Source organism: Coffea arabica, chromosome 11c (genome assembly GCF_036785885.1).
Source record: "Coffea arabica cultivar ET-39 chromosome 11c, Coffea Arabica ET-39 HiFi, whole genome shotgun sequence".
Classification (NCBI taxonomy): domain Eukaryota; kingdom Viridiplantae; phylum Streptophyta; class Magnoliopsida; order Gentianales; family Rubiaceae; genus Coffea; species Coffea arabica.
In genome coordinates, this window is record NC_092330.1 from 33,746,478 (window position 1) to 33,759,919 (window position 13,442).

The 13,442-nt window shown below is 38.1% G+C and overlaps 2 protein-coding genes across 2 annotated transcripts; both read right to left on the bottom strand.

The window, feature by feature from the left end:
* Nucleotides 1-661: 661 nt before the first annotated feature.
* Nucleotides 662-2,901, bottom strand: LOC113718765 (D-galacturonate reductase-like). Its single transcript, XM_027243683.2, has 4 exons — nucleotides 2,508-2,901; nucleotides 2,005-2,248; nucleotides 1,718-1,897; nucleotides 662-1,005 (listed from the first exon to the last, which is right to left on the bottom strand). Exons 1-4 carry the CDS (start codon nucleotides 2,819-2,821, stop codon nucleotides 793-795), a joined length of 951 nt encoding a protein of 316 aa, XP_027099484.2. The 5' UTR covers nucleotides 2,822-2,901; the 3' UTR covers nucleotides 662-792.
* A 1,882-nt stretch (nucleotides 2,902-4,783) lies between these two features.
* LOC113716068 (UDP-glycosyltransferase 83A1-like) lies at nucleotides 4,784-5,928 on the bottom strand. Its single transcript, XM_027240370.2, has 2 exons — nucleotides 5,530-5,928; nucleotides 4,784-5,202 (listed from the first exon to the last, which is right to left on the bottom strand). Exons 1-2 carry the CDS (start codon nucleotides 5,834-5,836, stop codon nucleotides 4,784-4,786), a joined length of 726 nt encoding a protein of 241 aa, XP_027096171.1. The 5' UTR covers nucleotides 5,837-5,928.
* Between the last annotated feature and the right edge of the window lie 7,514 nt (nucleotides 5,929-13,442).

The window sequence follows — 13,442 nt, forward strand, 5'->3', positions numbered from 1 at the left end:
CAATTTTGCCCTTCTATCTTTTAATCCAAAAAAGGAAATAGAACCTATGATTTAATTAGCTTAAAATTGTTAGGTATGAAAATGACAATATTTATTTTTAAATCAAAGTACTATAAAAGAAGAAATATATTATGAAAAAGTCCAAATATCGGTGCAAATATATTTTTAAATCAAAGTTTGATAAGAAAAGTCCAAATATAAGCAAAAGGAAGCTGCAATAAACAAGTTTTAAATTCACACCAAATTATATAGAAATTTAATTACTTCAATGGAAAAATGTTGACGCAAAACAACAAATAATCAATTGGAAATAATGAATTTGACATTGGTGAGCACGGTAGCAATAAAAAAAATTGGGAGGAAAAAAATGACAAAATTATGAAAAAGTAGAAAGGTGGAAAAAGATAAGGAGTAGACAGGTGTAAGGAGTATGGAGAAATTGTAAAAAAATCATTAAATAGGGAGAAAATAGAAGTAGAAAGCCATTAGACAGAAAATGTCAGGTTGTTTAATTAGATAAGGATTTTGAATGTAATTAACAAACAATGATAGATTTGGTAGATAAGATAAAGTAGTTGAAGTAAATCTCTTGATTCTTATCAAATTAAGCATTCAGTTATGATTCTTGTGCTGCAAAAAATACCTACAAATTCAGCACCACTTAATAAGTTCAGCAGAAAAATTTTTATTTATCAAACACCCAAAATATCTGAATGTCTGAATGAATTCAGTTTCAGCACTTTTTTATGTTATCAAACAGACACTGAATATAGTTTACAACGCAACAAACGATTAGAACTCTGCATCCAACTCCAGCACAAGGTCATGGGGACCGAAAATAGAGGCCAGGGTGACAGCTTTTCGTTGTGGGATTTGGCTAATTTTTTCCAACTCTTCCTCAGACAATGACCAATCAAAGATTTGGAGGTTCTGCTTCATTCTTTCCTTGTTGTAACTCTTTGTTACCAAACTCACCCCTTGTTCATACACCCACCTTAGTGCAACCTGCATTGCATTTTTCCAACATATATTACAATTGGGATCACCAATATATAAAACGAGGACTCGAAAGATCAAATCTAAATCATGCTATGTTCTAGAGGCGCAAATAATTAAGGTCAAAAGCTTGGGGAAACAAAAAACAGAGAGGAGTTGCCTAAGCATATGCAAAGACAATTGAACAGACTCAAAAAAAAATGCAATTGAACATATTGAAAGTTTGACTACTTCAATAGCAGAGACTAACTAGGTCAAGCAAGCAGCCAAAAACTCAATGCCCTTTTGTCCTCCTAACAACTTTTGTGCTGGTTCTTTTCCAATTTTGAAGAATTTTGACCCTGTAAAACCAATATGATCTACCTACCTAACTTACATCTCTTTTTTTTCCCTCAAAACAGGATCAACCTAGCATCAAGAACAAATAAGAAAAGAAGGTAACAGGAAACCACGTAATTCAAAACAAAGTACATAAGACAGTCACATGCTTAATTTGGACGCCTGTTTAAATGCTTTTAGTTGTTTATTTGGAAAATGAGGCTTAATCTACTGTTAAAATTTCTGGGAATTGGCTCTTTTTCGTTTCTGGTTTTTCTTTTATAAACCTGTTGGGAGTTGGGACACAGGTGCTGAACATCGGCAAAAGTCATAGTTCATTTATTGTTGATAATGGCAAGGAAATCAATGAAAATGTTAAAGAAAAGAAAAGAAAGTAAAAGACCTGAGCAACAGTTTTCCCTCTAGACTTGGCTATCTCAGCTAGCACATCAGAGTCCATAACTCTGTTATCTCCCCATTTGGTGTTGTTGGCCCCCAAAGGAGAATAAGCAGTGATTTCGATACCCTTTGCCTTGTAGAACTCCCTTAGCCCCTTTTGCTGCCAAGTTGGATTCAGTTCCACCTTTGATCACGCAAGACACAGACCATCAGATCAACCCCACTATATACAAGAACAAAGGAATTAAAAAATAGAATTCAATTTCAAGATTTTTCATAAATCACACTCACTTGATTAACTGCAGGAGGAATTGTAGCAACTGCGAGTACTTCCTCAAGTTTCTTGCAAGAGAAGTTACTCACACCTATGCCCTTTGTTAGGCCAAGTTTTACGCATTCCTCCATGCCTTCCCATACCCCCTTCACATCCAGAGGCTCTATTGCATCTTTTTCTACCGGCGTTGAACGGATCGTTCTAGTCAATCTCACAGGCATATGTATCAGATACAGGTCAATATAATCCAATTGAAGATTCCTGGAGAACACAGACCAAAAAGAAAAAAAAAATCAAAAGGGGCAATAATTAGTCCAATCATCTTAACAGGACAACAAAAAACCATTGCCAGCAGGGTTCGGCTGAGCTATTAAGGCTCGGATTTCGACTCAGAATCAAGATTCGTATCTTGAAATGGGGTAACCTCTCTTTTTCATAAACTTCTTTTTATCATCCAAAAGATGATAAAATGATGAAAGCAGCATATTAAAAAAGAAAAATACAGTTTGATGTTACTTACTGAAGGCTCATTTTACAGGCAGGAACAATCTGGTCACGTTCAGCAGAGCTGCTCCATAGTTTAGTGGTGATAAAAAGTTCATCCCTGGACATGATCAGGCCAAGTGTCAAAGCTTCAGCTATTGCCTCACCAAGGGGCTTCTCAGAACCATAAGTAAACGCCGTGTCAAAGTGGCGGTAGCCAGCTTTAATGGCTTCGATGATCGCTGTTTTTGTAGTTTCCAGGTCCGCCGGAGGGAACGAGGAAGTTCCCATGCCAATAACTGGCATGGTTTTCTCACAACTGCTCAATGTTACCTCTGGTACTTTGGCCATATTCTTCTGCCTGTAACTCTCTCCAATTCCAATTTGTTGGTATTTGAGAGTGTTTTGAGTACTCTTATATATATGAGTGTGTTGGGGGGGTCTTTTAACTTGAATTCTTTTCAGTGTTTTTTGTAGATTTGATTTGATTTTTGATGTTATATTTTGGTAGGATTCAGTCGCGTGAGAGACACTATGAGTGCCTGTTCCACTCTGCTGCTGGAGTTGAATATGGAGTGGTCAACTTTTAGCAAGAATTTTCACAAACTACAAACTAAGCTAATCCCATAAGTACAGCTAAAAAGCAATTGCTGACTTGTTACCGCATTACTTAGTACTCAATTTTCTACGTGGAAGTCAATTTGGACCGTCTAGACGGCAATACAATATTGACCATCACAATACTTATGGAGCGGTCAACTTGTTACAGCATTACTTAGTACTCAATTTTCTACGTGGAAGTCAATTTGGACCGTCTAGACGGCAGTACAATATTGACCATCACAATTGGCATGGTTATTTGATAAAAGGATTCAAGGATGCCCCAAAGAAGAAACAAAAAAAATTATCTCAGTCCACTGATCAAATTGAAGATGTTATATTACCTAGTGGAATTATAGTTTCAGAATTTGTAAAGGGAATTTTCTAAATAGGGAATTTTGTAATTTTTCCTCAAACTTTATTTTATGTAGACTCAATACTTATGGGTTATATATAACATAAAAAGTTAATCCATAAATATATATATATATAGGAAATTCAAAATGCCCCTATATTTTCTTGTTAAGTCATGAAGATGTTAGGCCATGTTCCAATTGTATTATTCATTTAGGAGATGGTCTTGTTTAGTTCCCTAAGTGGACTCATTGGTTGTAATTTTTTTTTTTTTTTTTGAGAGAGAGAAAGACTCAAGGTACTTGGCCGTAGTAATTTTTGTGGGATGACAATCCCACAATTTTAAGCATAAAAGGATTTTGAAAATAAACTTGTCACTATGCATATAAGTAAAGTTGTATGTGGTTATAATTAATTTAATTTCAGTTTCTTGACTTTTTTGTTAAATACTCAAGTTTCCGGCACATTAAAACTCTAATGATTCCTCCAACTTTAGAATTCAAGCTTGCCAAACTCTAGTGATTGAGATGATTTTTCCTTCTAACATGCTTTTCAAATCAGACACTTTGACAATGTCCCACTAACTCTGACATTTCTATTCATCCCATTCTTTGTAGCTGGCAAACTAAGAGAGCTGCGGATTGAAAACGTAAGAGAACTGATTTATAGTGCACCCACATCTAACTCATCAAAGATTGCTACATATCCTGCCTTGATCGAATCAAGGACTTAAAATTATTGTACAGATGTAACTGATAAACAAATGGATGATGAAAGAAGTTGATTGAAAGGTTCTCGGAGTTGAACATGTCATTGAATTTGAGAAAAAAAAAAAAACTAGGCTGATGATTGCTTAAACAAAGTAGATTTACGCTAACGATTGAATAAAATTCAACAAAACTCTTAATTCTAATTGAGACCGAATTCTAATTCCTAGAAAAGCTAGAGAGATTGTGAAACCCACGACTGTTGGCCCAATTTTATTACTTTATCTTTATTATTTTATTTTCTCGACTAATTAAAAAGGATAAAGTTGCTATGAAAAAAAAAAGAGAAAAGAAAAAGGGAAAATAAAATAAAGTAACTGTAGGATGGGTTAATGGGCTCTAATACAGTAAAACTTTTACCCAAGCCACCTACTAATAAGTAGTGCTAGGTTTAGGGTTTCATTAAACCCTAGACAGTAAAATAACCCAAGCCTTACTTTCTTTCGTCTGCCCTAGAGCAAGAGCCCTCAGAGAGGAGAGAAGGAGAAGCAGGCAACAACGTCAATCGATCCGTCAACTAGGCACCTAAACCTGTAAGTCCCAAATTCACGTGAAACCTCTCCTTTAAATTCTAGTAATCGAATTAATTATCCTAAATATTGGTGCGTTCAAGGCCTAGAGCCAGTTCCTGAAACTGTGTTTGGTCAAAAACTGTGATGCTCCCAAATGCAACATAAATGACTGATTGGACTGGTTGTTTATCCAGCCACACCAAGCAATCCAAGTCTTTAGGCCAGTAGGAACCAACTGATTTTCCAAGCCAGTTGCTAGATAGAAGAGGGCCTATAGGTAACATTTCTGGGTACGAGTTGAAGACCGATGTCTCTAACTCATTACTTGAGTTGCAGATAATCCAATCAGCCAATTTTAGTGTTGTGATATTTTTTAATATAACATCAAAAATAATTCCCTGTGTGGTCGGATCACCAATACAGGCCCAAACAAAGTGTGCAGAGTCCATAGCTAATATGGTAGGTGATAACTGAACCATCTGGTTCTTCAAGACACTTCCTGCGACAAAATTTGCTACACCCAATGTCAAATTTGGCAATCACTGTTTTGGCAATATTTTCTTTTTTGGGCTGCTAAAATTTTCTTGCATTGGTAAAATCTAATTCACTTGGATATGCTTTCAACTTTCAACCTATTTTGCAGCAACCAAATTTCACCATTCTGTTTCCTATGAGTTTGTTACTTTGCTTGCATTATAATTTCTAGCTTCATAGCTTCCAATTCTGGTCAGCTTAATATTGTTTACTGTTCCATGATTATGAGGACTTTAAGAGCTTATGCAGAAGTGTTGAAACTGTAAAAGCATTATGCTGAAAGGAGTCTTACCAGAGCTGTCTATGATTCCATCGTGAATGAGCTTTGGAATATTGAGTTCCAGAGCCGATACAGCTGCTGCTGCAGGCCAGAAGGCTACAGCCCTGACTCCCATTTTCTTCGCGATCTCCAGTGCCCAACCCATGCTCTCATCAGTAATAAGGCATGTGATTTTGTCAGTTTCAGATTCATTTATCTTCTCCATTAGAGCCTCCAACTTTGCAGGCAGAACACGAAAAATTGTCTTTGTTAACTTCCCCAGGTCATTTCTATCGTCCCAGGATTCCAGGCCATCCGGGATAGATACCAGATGCATCATATCTGGTACATTCCCTTCACCTGATAATGATTCAATGACTGGTTTGTGATCAAATTCCGTGTTCACAAATGTAACCTTGATACCACTCTTGACTAGGCACAAGGCAAGTTCCATTAGGAGAAAGTACATGACCTTGTGCTGTATAAGGTATGGCTAGTACATGTGGAATGCCCATATTGTTTCTTCAACACTACACTGCCACAAATCTCCATATAGGTGTCCCTATTTATATGTTAAATTCATCTTTTTCTAATTAGGTAAAGCACCCATGGCACATCAAATGTCTAATGACCAATATGTGGTCAAGTTTTCCTGAGCCTGAAGGAGGCAATCTACTCCTCTCATTTATACGGTGTCCTTTGTCTTGAGTGCACCCTTCTTTGTCCTGATTTTGGTATCTGTCAAGGGTTTTCACAATCTTGGAATTGTTGCTAATCAATAATTTTAGATTGAAATAAAAACTGAAGATGGATTGCAAGGGACACATTGAGATCGAAGACTGTTTTATTATTTTAATTTTCTTCATAATTGAAAGGTAGGTTTCAGTTTTGTAACTTCGTTACCATGATTGATATTTTGAGTTAAATATTGTGCCTCAAGAGAATCTGAGACCAAATTCTGCTGAAACTCTTAAAAAAAACTCATGATATTTTTAAAAAGTGAATAAATTTTCTTTCTTTGAAATGTTTGGATGCATATACTTTTAATTTGAAGGGGCAAGCTTTATACCAATTTGAATGTTGTAATTAATGGAAAATCTTTAAAAAATTTGCGTGGTCGAAACTTTTGATAGGAATGAAGACTCATATTGTACGGGAAGTTGCCATTTTTGTAAGACTTGATTGCCCCTCACTGCCTTCTAAAAATTTTGTGAGATCAAAAGTATTTTATATCTAAAGAGTGAATTCGAATAAAGAAATCTTAAAAACAAATCTTATAAGATCAAAACTTTTTATATTTAAAGAATCAATTCTCATATTTTACGGGGAATAAACAATTTTCTAGAACTTGTCTGCTCTTTCACTGTTCTCTAGATCCGTCTATGGTCCTTAATATATTATGTGATTTTATATGATTTTCGTAAAAATATTCTTTTCATCTCTCATTTTTAAAATGAAACAAATTCATCTTTAACATTTAAAATTGAATAGATAACATCTCTCAATCCAAATTTCAATATGAATCAAACCATCTAATAATCTGGTAATAAATTTCGGGGATAGAATTGATAGATTATTCGGTCAACTTCATCTTTTTTTTTTATTTAAATAATTACTTTATTCATTCCAGATCACGAAGACAACGAACACCAGGAAGAACCCCAGTTACTACAGCCTATGCACACCCTATCCTAACACGCCTAACCGATGGCACCCCAAGTCTATTCATCCTGCACTCTCCCCGGGCCACCGAGGGAAGAGTGCGCTCAGTACAGTAAGCCCTGACCAGCTCTTGCGGATGAGATACCCCCACATTCGCTAGTATATCAGCAACCTTATTTGCCTCTCTGTAGCAATGCTCAAACCGAGTCCCCTCTACCAGGTGCTAGATTTGCTCCACCTCCCTTCTAACGGACCAAGGACAAAGGCATCGCCGCTGGAGTATGTCAACTAACAACATTGAATCCGATTGCACTACTGTGGGGAGAAGCCCCTTTTCAAGACACACCTGAACACCCTTCAACATGGCCAAAACCTCAGCACGAAGACTAGAAGCTGCCCCCAAGTATGCCGAAAAAGCAACCAGTAGTTGCCCATCAGAGCCTCTAAGTATGCCGCCTCCACCACTCGCTCCCGGGTTTCCCTTAGAACAGCCATCCGTATTGAGCACCATATCCACTGGACCCCCTGCCCTCCACCGTACAACTGTGACCTCATACCGATCAGTCGATTGAGCTACCCTCTCATAGAACAGCGGGAAATCGCTCACCTGGACGGTCATGCTGAACTGAATCTCAAATGCTGATTGAACATCATGGAAGACCGCCCCACAGACCTCCTTCGCACGAACTCTAGTCCCCTCAAAAATCGCTCTACACCTCGCCTTCCAAATGTTCCAGCAGATAAAAACTGGGACAATGTCATATACAAATCTCTGCTTTCCCTTTGGAGAAGGTGACATCCACCAATCAAACAAATGCGCTCGGAGGCTATCGAATGACCAGCCAATACCACATACGTTCTTAAAATACGCCCAGATCTCCACCGCAAGCTGTCCTGTAGAAAACACATGCTCCAGTGTCTCTCCTGAGGCAGGCACACAACAGAAGCACTTTGACGCCAACTGAAATCCCATCTCCCCTAAGACGTCATCCAAAGGCAGTCGCCTCATGAGCAAGCGTAGCATGAACAAGGACACTCTCACAGGTATTCTAGCATGCCATATGCGAGAAAACACCAATGACCTGTTGCGACCTTGGCGGACCTCCTGAAAAGCTGATGCCAAAGTGAAGAGCCCTGACTGCGTCAATCGCCAGACCACTTGATCTGTCCCCCTTCCACTCAAAGCCGGCGATTGCATCACCTCATCCACAATGTGAAGCGGCAGAATCTGTGACAGCCGACAATTATCCCAGGTACCATTGACCATAACATCGGAAAACGATAAGCCCGGAACCACCGATGCTCTGAGAAAAAGAGGCCCACTCCCCAACCAATTATCAAACCAAAAATCACATGTCCCATCGTTAAGCAGCCATACTATGCACAATTCCGTCTGGCGACTCACATTGACCATACGTCTCCAAGTTGGTGAAGCAGTCTGAGATCTACCCACCTGAGAAGGATGAGCCCCTTTACAGTACTTTGCCCGCATGAATGTTGCCCAGAGAGATGACCCAGTGAGCAAACCCCACCAAAGCTTACAAGAAAAAGCATTATACACATCGCGAACCCGCCGGAAACCAGCGCCACCTTCCTCCACCGGACAACAGAGTTGAGACCACTGAATCCAGTGATGCTTAATCTGCTCACTGGAGGTCCCCCATAAAAAATTTACACAGACTCGCTCAATACTCTTGAATGTAGCCACTGGCATAACTGCAGCAGATAGAAGATGCGTCGGAATCGACGATAAGACATGCTTGATTAGCACTAACCTGCCTCCAGGCGACAAAAATTTAGACCGCCAAGAGAGAACCCTTGCTGAAATAGCATGACACACCTCCCCAAAATACACGGATTTGCACTTGCCAATGTACAACGGGAAACCCAGGTACCGGACCGGAAAGTGCTGCCTTGAGAAGCCCGTAATTCGCTCAACCACCCTCCGCCTAGCGAGCGACATTGACGGGTGCACTAAGTATCCACTCTTCTGAACACTCACCAACTGACCAGAGGCCAATTGATACATCTCCAAAACCCGCATAATATCCTTCAAAGATCTAGAAGAGCCATTAGCAAATATTATTACATCATCCGCAAAGGCTAGATGGGTGACTGGCGGACAACCCCTGGGTACCGTGAAACCCAAGAATCCCGCCTGTGCAGCAAGACTATTAAGCCCCCGGGATAACACCTCCGCTCCAATTACGAATAATGCTGGCGACAGCGGATCTCCCTGCCGGACCCCACGACTCGACTTGAAAAAACCATATGATGCCCCATTAATGATGACCGAGAACCAAACATTCGACATTAACCTCCAAACCATGTCAATGAATCGCTCACCAAATCCAAATTTGCGCAATACACTGACAATGAATATCCACGAGACACGATCATATGCCTTTGCCATGTCAAGTTTTAATGCGACATTTCCCCCCCTCGCCTTATTCCTAATCCCTGATATCAACTCCTGAGCAAGGAGATAATTCTCTGTTATACTCCTGCCTTTGACAAACCCTGTCTGCTGTGGAGACACAATCTTGGGCAGTATACATGCCAACCTATCCGCCAGAATTCTAGACACCACCTTGTTGAAAAAATTGCACAAACTAATCGGCATATACTTAGAAAAGTCCTGGGGGCTTGGCACCTTGGGAATCAAAACGATGGATGTGGATGTTACAAAACGAGGCAACTCCGCCCCACAAAAGAAACTCAATACCGCATTATAGACATCCTGCGCAATAACATCCCATGCAAAAGTAAAAAACTGACCGGTGAAGCCATCAGGTCCTGCAGCACTATCCCCATCCATCTCAAATACCACCCGTTTCACCTCCTCCCTAGTTGGGTCAGCTTCAAGGGCTGCCCTATCTGCCTGTGTCACCATATTAGGGATCAAGTGCTCCCAATCACCAGCTGGCCTGCCAGAACTCGAGAACAAATCCGAGAAGAACCGCACAGCCTCATTGGCGATCCCCTCTTCATCTTCAACCCATACGCCATTCTCATCCTTCACTCTATGGATAGCACTCTGCACCCTCCGTTGCTGAACCGTTGCATGAAAATATCGTGAGTTTCGATCACCGTATCGAAGCCACTTTACTCTAGCCTTCTGACTCCAAAACTTTTCTTCATTTAGCAACGCGTGTCGTAGCTCAGCTTGAGCTTTACTCAGCTCAACCTGTGCCTCCATCGAATCATCCAGCTCCATACGGTTTTCTGCTGCCAGCACATTCGCTTCCGACCTCCTAACAGCCTCAAACACATTTCCAAAAACTCCCTTGTTCCAGTCCTGGATGGCCCGCCTGGTACGCATTAGCTTGGAGCACAATACCTTTAACGGGGATCCAGAGCTCTCTACTTGCCAAGCCTGGCGAATTACCGCCAATAGCCCTGGATTCGATGTCCAAACGTTTAAAAACCGAAATGCCCTAGGCTTGTTATTCATTCGCGACGCCAACGAGATCTGCAGTGGCGCATGATCTGATGGATGTCGGGCCAAGTGGACCACCGAGATTGACGGGGTACTCTCAGCAAATTCGCCATTGATTAACACCCTGTCCAGTCTCTTCCAGCACATTCACATAACATTTATTGAACCAAAAAAGGAAAAAATTAAAATATTATAACATAAATGGCCGTTCTTTATTTTGGAAGAGTAGGGTTTCTTTTTTTTAAAAAAAATCTTTTTATATGCTATTAGAGTATACACTTACGAGTTTAGATGTTATCACACATACAAAGTTTGGTATTTAAATTTAAATTGAAATGATGTGGCAAGTATTTAGACCCATCAGTGTATACATGACAATGTAGGAAAAATTAATCCTTCTTTTTATGTAATAATTTTTTATTTTTCCTTTTTGGGTTCATTAAATTTCATGTAAATATCAAGTTAAGTTAACCAAATAATCTATCAATTATACCTTTGAAATTTGTAATTGGATTGTTGGTGGTTGGATTCATATTAAAAGTTGACTTGAGGAATGTGATAGTTTCAGTTTTTAAATGTGAAAGATGAATTTGTTTTATTTTAACAGTGAAAAACAAAAAGAATATTTTTGTAAAAGGTAAGGGATGAAAATGATCATTTTCCTATTTAGTTTTGTCCTATTACTTTGTAATTGTGCCCCCACTGACATTTTAGGTGTCGGGTACTAGAAACTTTATATACTTAACCAGTTAACTTGTACAATGTCCACATGGATGTATCCATAAGAGATTTGATAGCAATTCTTTATTAAGAAAGCAAAATAACAGATATAATTTATTAGTTAATGATTCCTACCGGTGCAAGCCCAATACATTAAGGAGTACAATTCGCTAGTGAGTTTTTCTATACACAAAAATTCTTTGTACTCAAACGAATTCCTTATACAATATTTGAATGAGTTGTGGACCTGTGGTCAAAGGAGTTCGAATTTTAACCGCATAGATAGAGGCATTCTGGAAATGTGGAATATTTTGTAGTTTTTTTAAAACTTTAGGTACAATTAAGAGTAGCATCTGTTTAGGTATATTTATCGAAATGCCCTCATTTTGATACATTTAAAGTTTTGATTTATGAAGACATCTAGTTATTTCTGGAATGTAAAATTATTTTGCAATCGTTTTTGCATGGAGTACAACTCATATAAGATTATGTATTAGTATAATTATTGAAATGGTGTTATAGACATATTTAATTAAAGTATGGCTTTTGTTGTGCAATTAGCACATAGATATATTAATACGTTGTGTAATTAACACGTTGTTATAATTAGCCATTGGAGGATATTCCTTTGTTTGAAATAACTTATATCTGCTCTTGGACGATTTTCAACTGACATTTGTAGGGATCTTTTGGGAATGGTAAAATTGTAAAAGTATTGATAAAATAAAGTGTACAAGCATATGCTACAATTAGAATGTACTATTATTAGTTTTGTCATATTTGATGATTATTGTTTTCCAAAATGTACTATTATTTGTCCAATGAAAATTTTTCTCTAACAGCAGGCACTAAACACCTGCACGATACACGGGCACTCCGCCTAATATAGGATATTAATAGGGGAATTATAGGATTTTAATAGGGTCCTCCCATTCTCTTATGATAGTTATTAAAAATATATATTGCTACTTGCTAGCTACTACTTGCTATAAATAAATATATGCCCCCACTGAATATACTATCCTAGCTCAGCCCCTGGTAACACCACCTTTAATCTTTTAATCAGCACCTTCTAATATAACACTCTGAGTAATATATTGAACAAGCAGTAGGACTAAAATATCCTTCACACTTGCAGGATTTAAGACCAAAGTAATATCCTTCACACTCTGGACTTGGAGTCATAATTTCTTCCAAAGTAAAGTGTAAGGTACGCTACTATGCTACCATCTTTCTTTTAATTCCTGGTCCCCATAGTCTGCATTCCAATTTTGATGACTTTGCACTTCATTTCAATTTCCACAGCCCAAATTGACTGAATTAGAGCTTTAAAGCTGTACTTGGGTATCGATCAAAGGATCAAATCTTTTAACTTGCATTCTAATATCCAAACTTTTCTAAAAATATTTAGTCATCCTGCGTAGGCAGCCGTCTAAATAGTTGTGATTCACCGGGTTTTCCTCGACCGCTTTAGGTCGCTCTTCCCATCATGTAGAATAGGAGTAGTTATAATATAGAATCTATCATGTTGACAAATAAAAAAAAATTGACCAAAATAGAAATTTCTTATAAACAAAAACACGAAATAAATGCACTCAAAATAATAACGCAATATAAGGACCATGATAATAAATGAGTTAATCCGTGGCGTTGCTTTCATGAATGTGAAAAAACCTCAATAGCTAATTCTGGACTTTGTTGGCACATTTCCAACCATGAACATGGGAGTATCATTGGTCAAGTTGTAACTGGTAAGACCGCCAAACGGGTCCCCATTCCAAGAAAAGTAATATACCATGAATTAGTCAAATAAGGCTTTTTTTTAAGCCAAATAAGACTTATTCAACCAGTTTTAGGTTTATTTAGATACTATGTTATTTCAAATAATATTTCGCTTGCAGCATAAACATATTTTCTAACTCACCTTTTTATATTTCGAATCATCTTTTTATTTCACATACATTACATCAGAAAAAGTACAACAATAATTATGTCAAATAACACTCTATTCAAACAAAATGATTTTCTTTTTTTGGTAAAAACTGGTGAATTATGTAATATTTCTATGAGACATAGCATTTGTTACATCATTGATAGTGACTCTAAAGAAAAATCGACGAAATGT

What these genes read in the sequence shown, in the direction of transcription:
- LOC113716068 (XM_027240370.2), bottom strand. Translation starts at nt 5,836, where the DNA reads ATGATGCATCTGGTATCTATCCCGGATGGCCTGGAATCCTGGGACGAT. An exon ending in TGGAATCATAGACAGCTCTG is followed by an intron (nt 5,203 to 5,529) that starts GTAAGACTCCTT and finishes ATTTTGTCGCAG; the next exon opens with GAAGTGTCTTGAAGAACCAG.
- LOC113718765 (XM_027243683.2), bottom strand. Translation starts at nt 2,821, where the DNA reads ATGGCCAAAGTACCAGAGGTAACATTGAGCAGTTGTGAGAAAACCATG. An exon ending in GCCTGTAAAATGAGCCTTCA is followed by an intron (nt 2,249 to 2,507) that starts GTAAGTAACATC and finishes TGTGTTCTCCAG; the next exon opens with GAATCTTCAATTGGATTATA. An exon ending in GAGGGAAAACTGTTGCTCAG is followed by an intron (nt 1,006 to 1,717) that starts GTCTTTTACTTT and finishes AATGCAATGCAG; the next exon opens with GTTGCACTAAGGTGGGTGTA.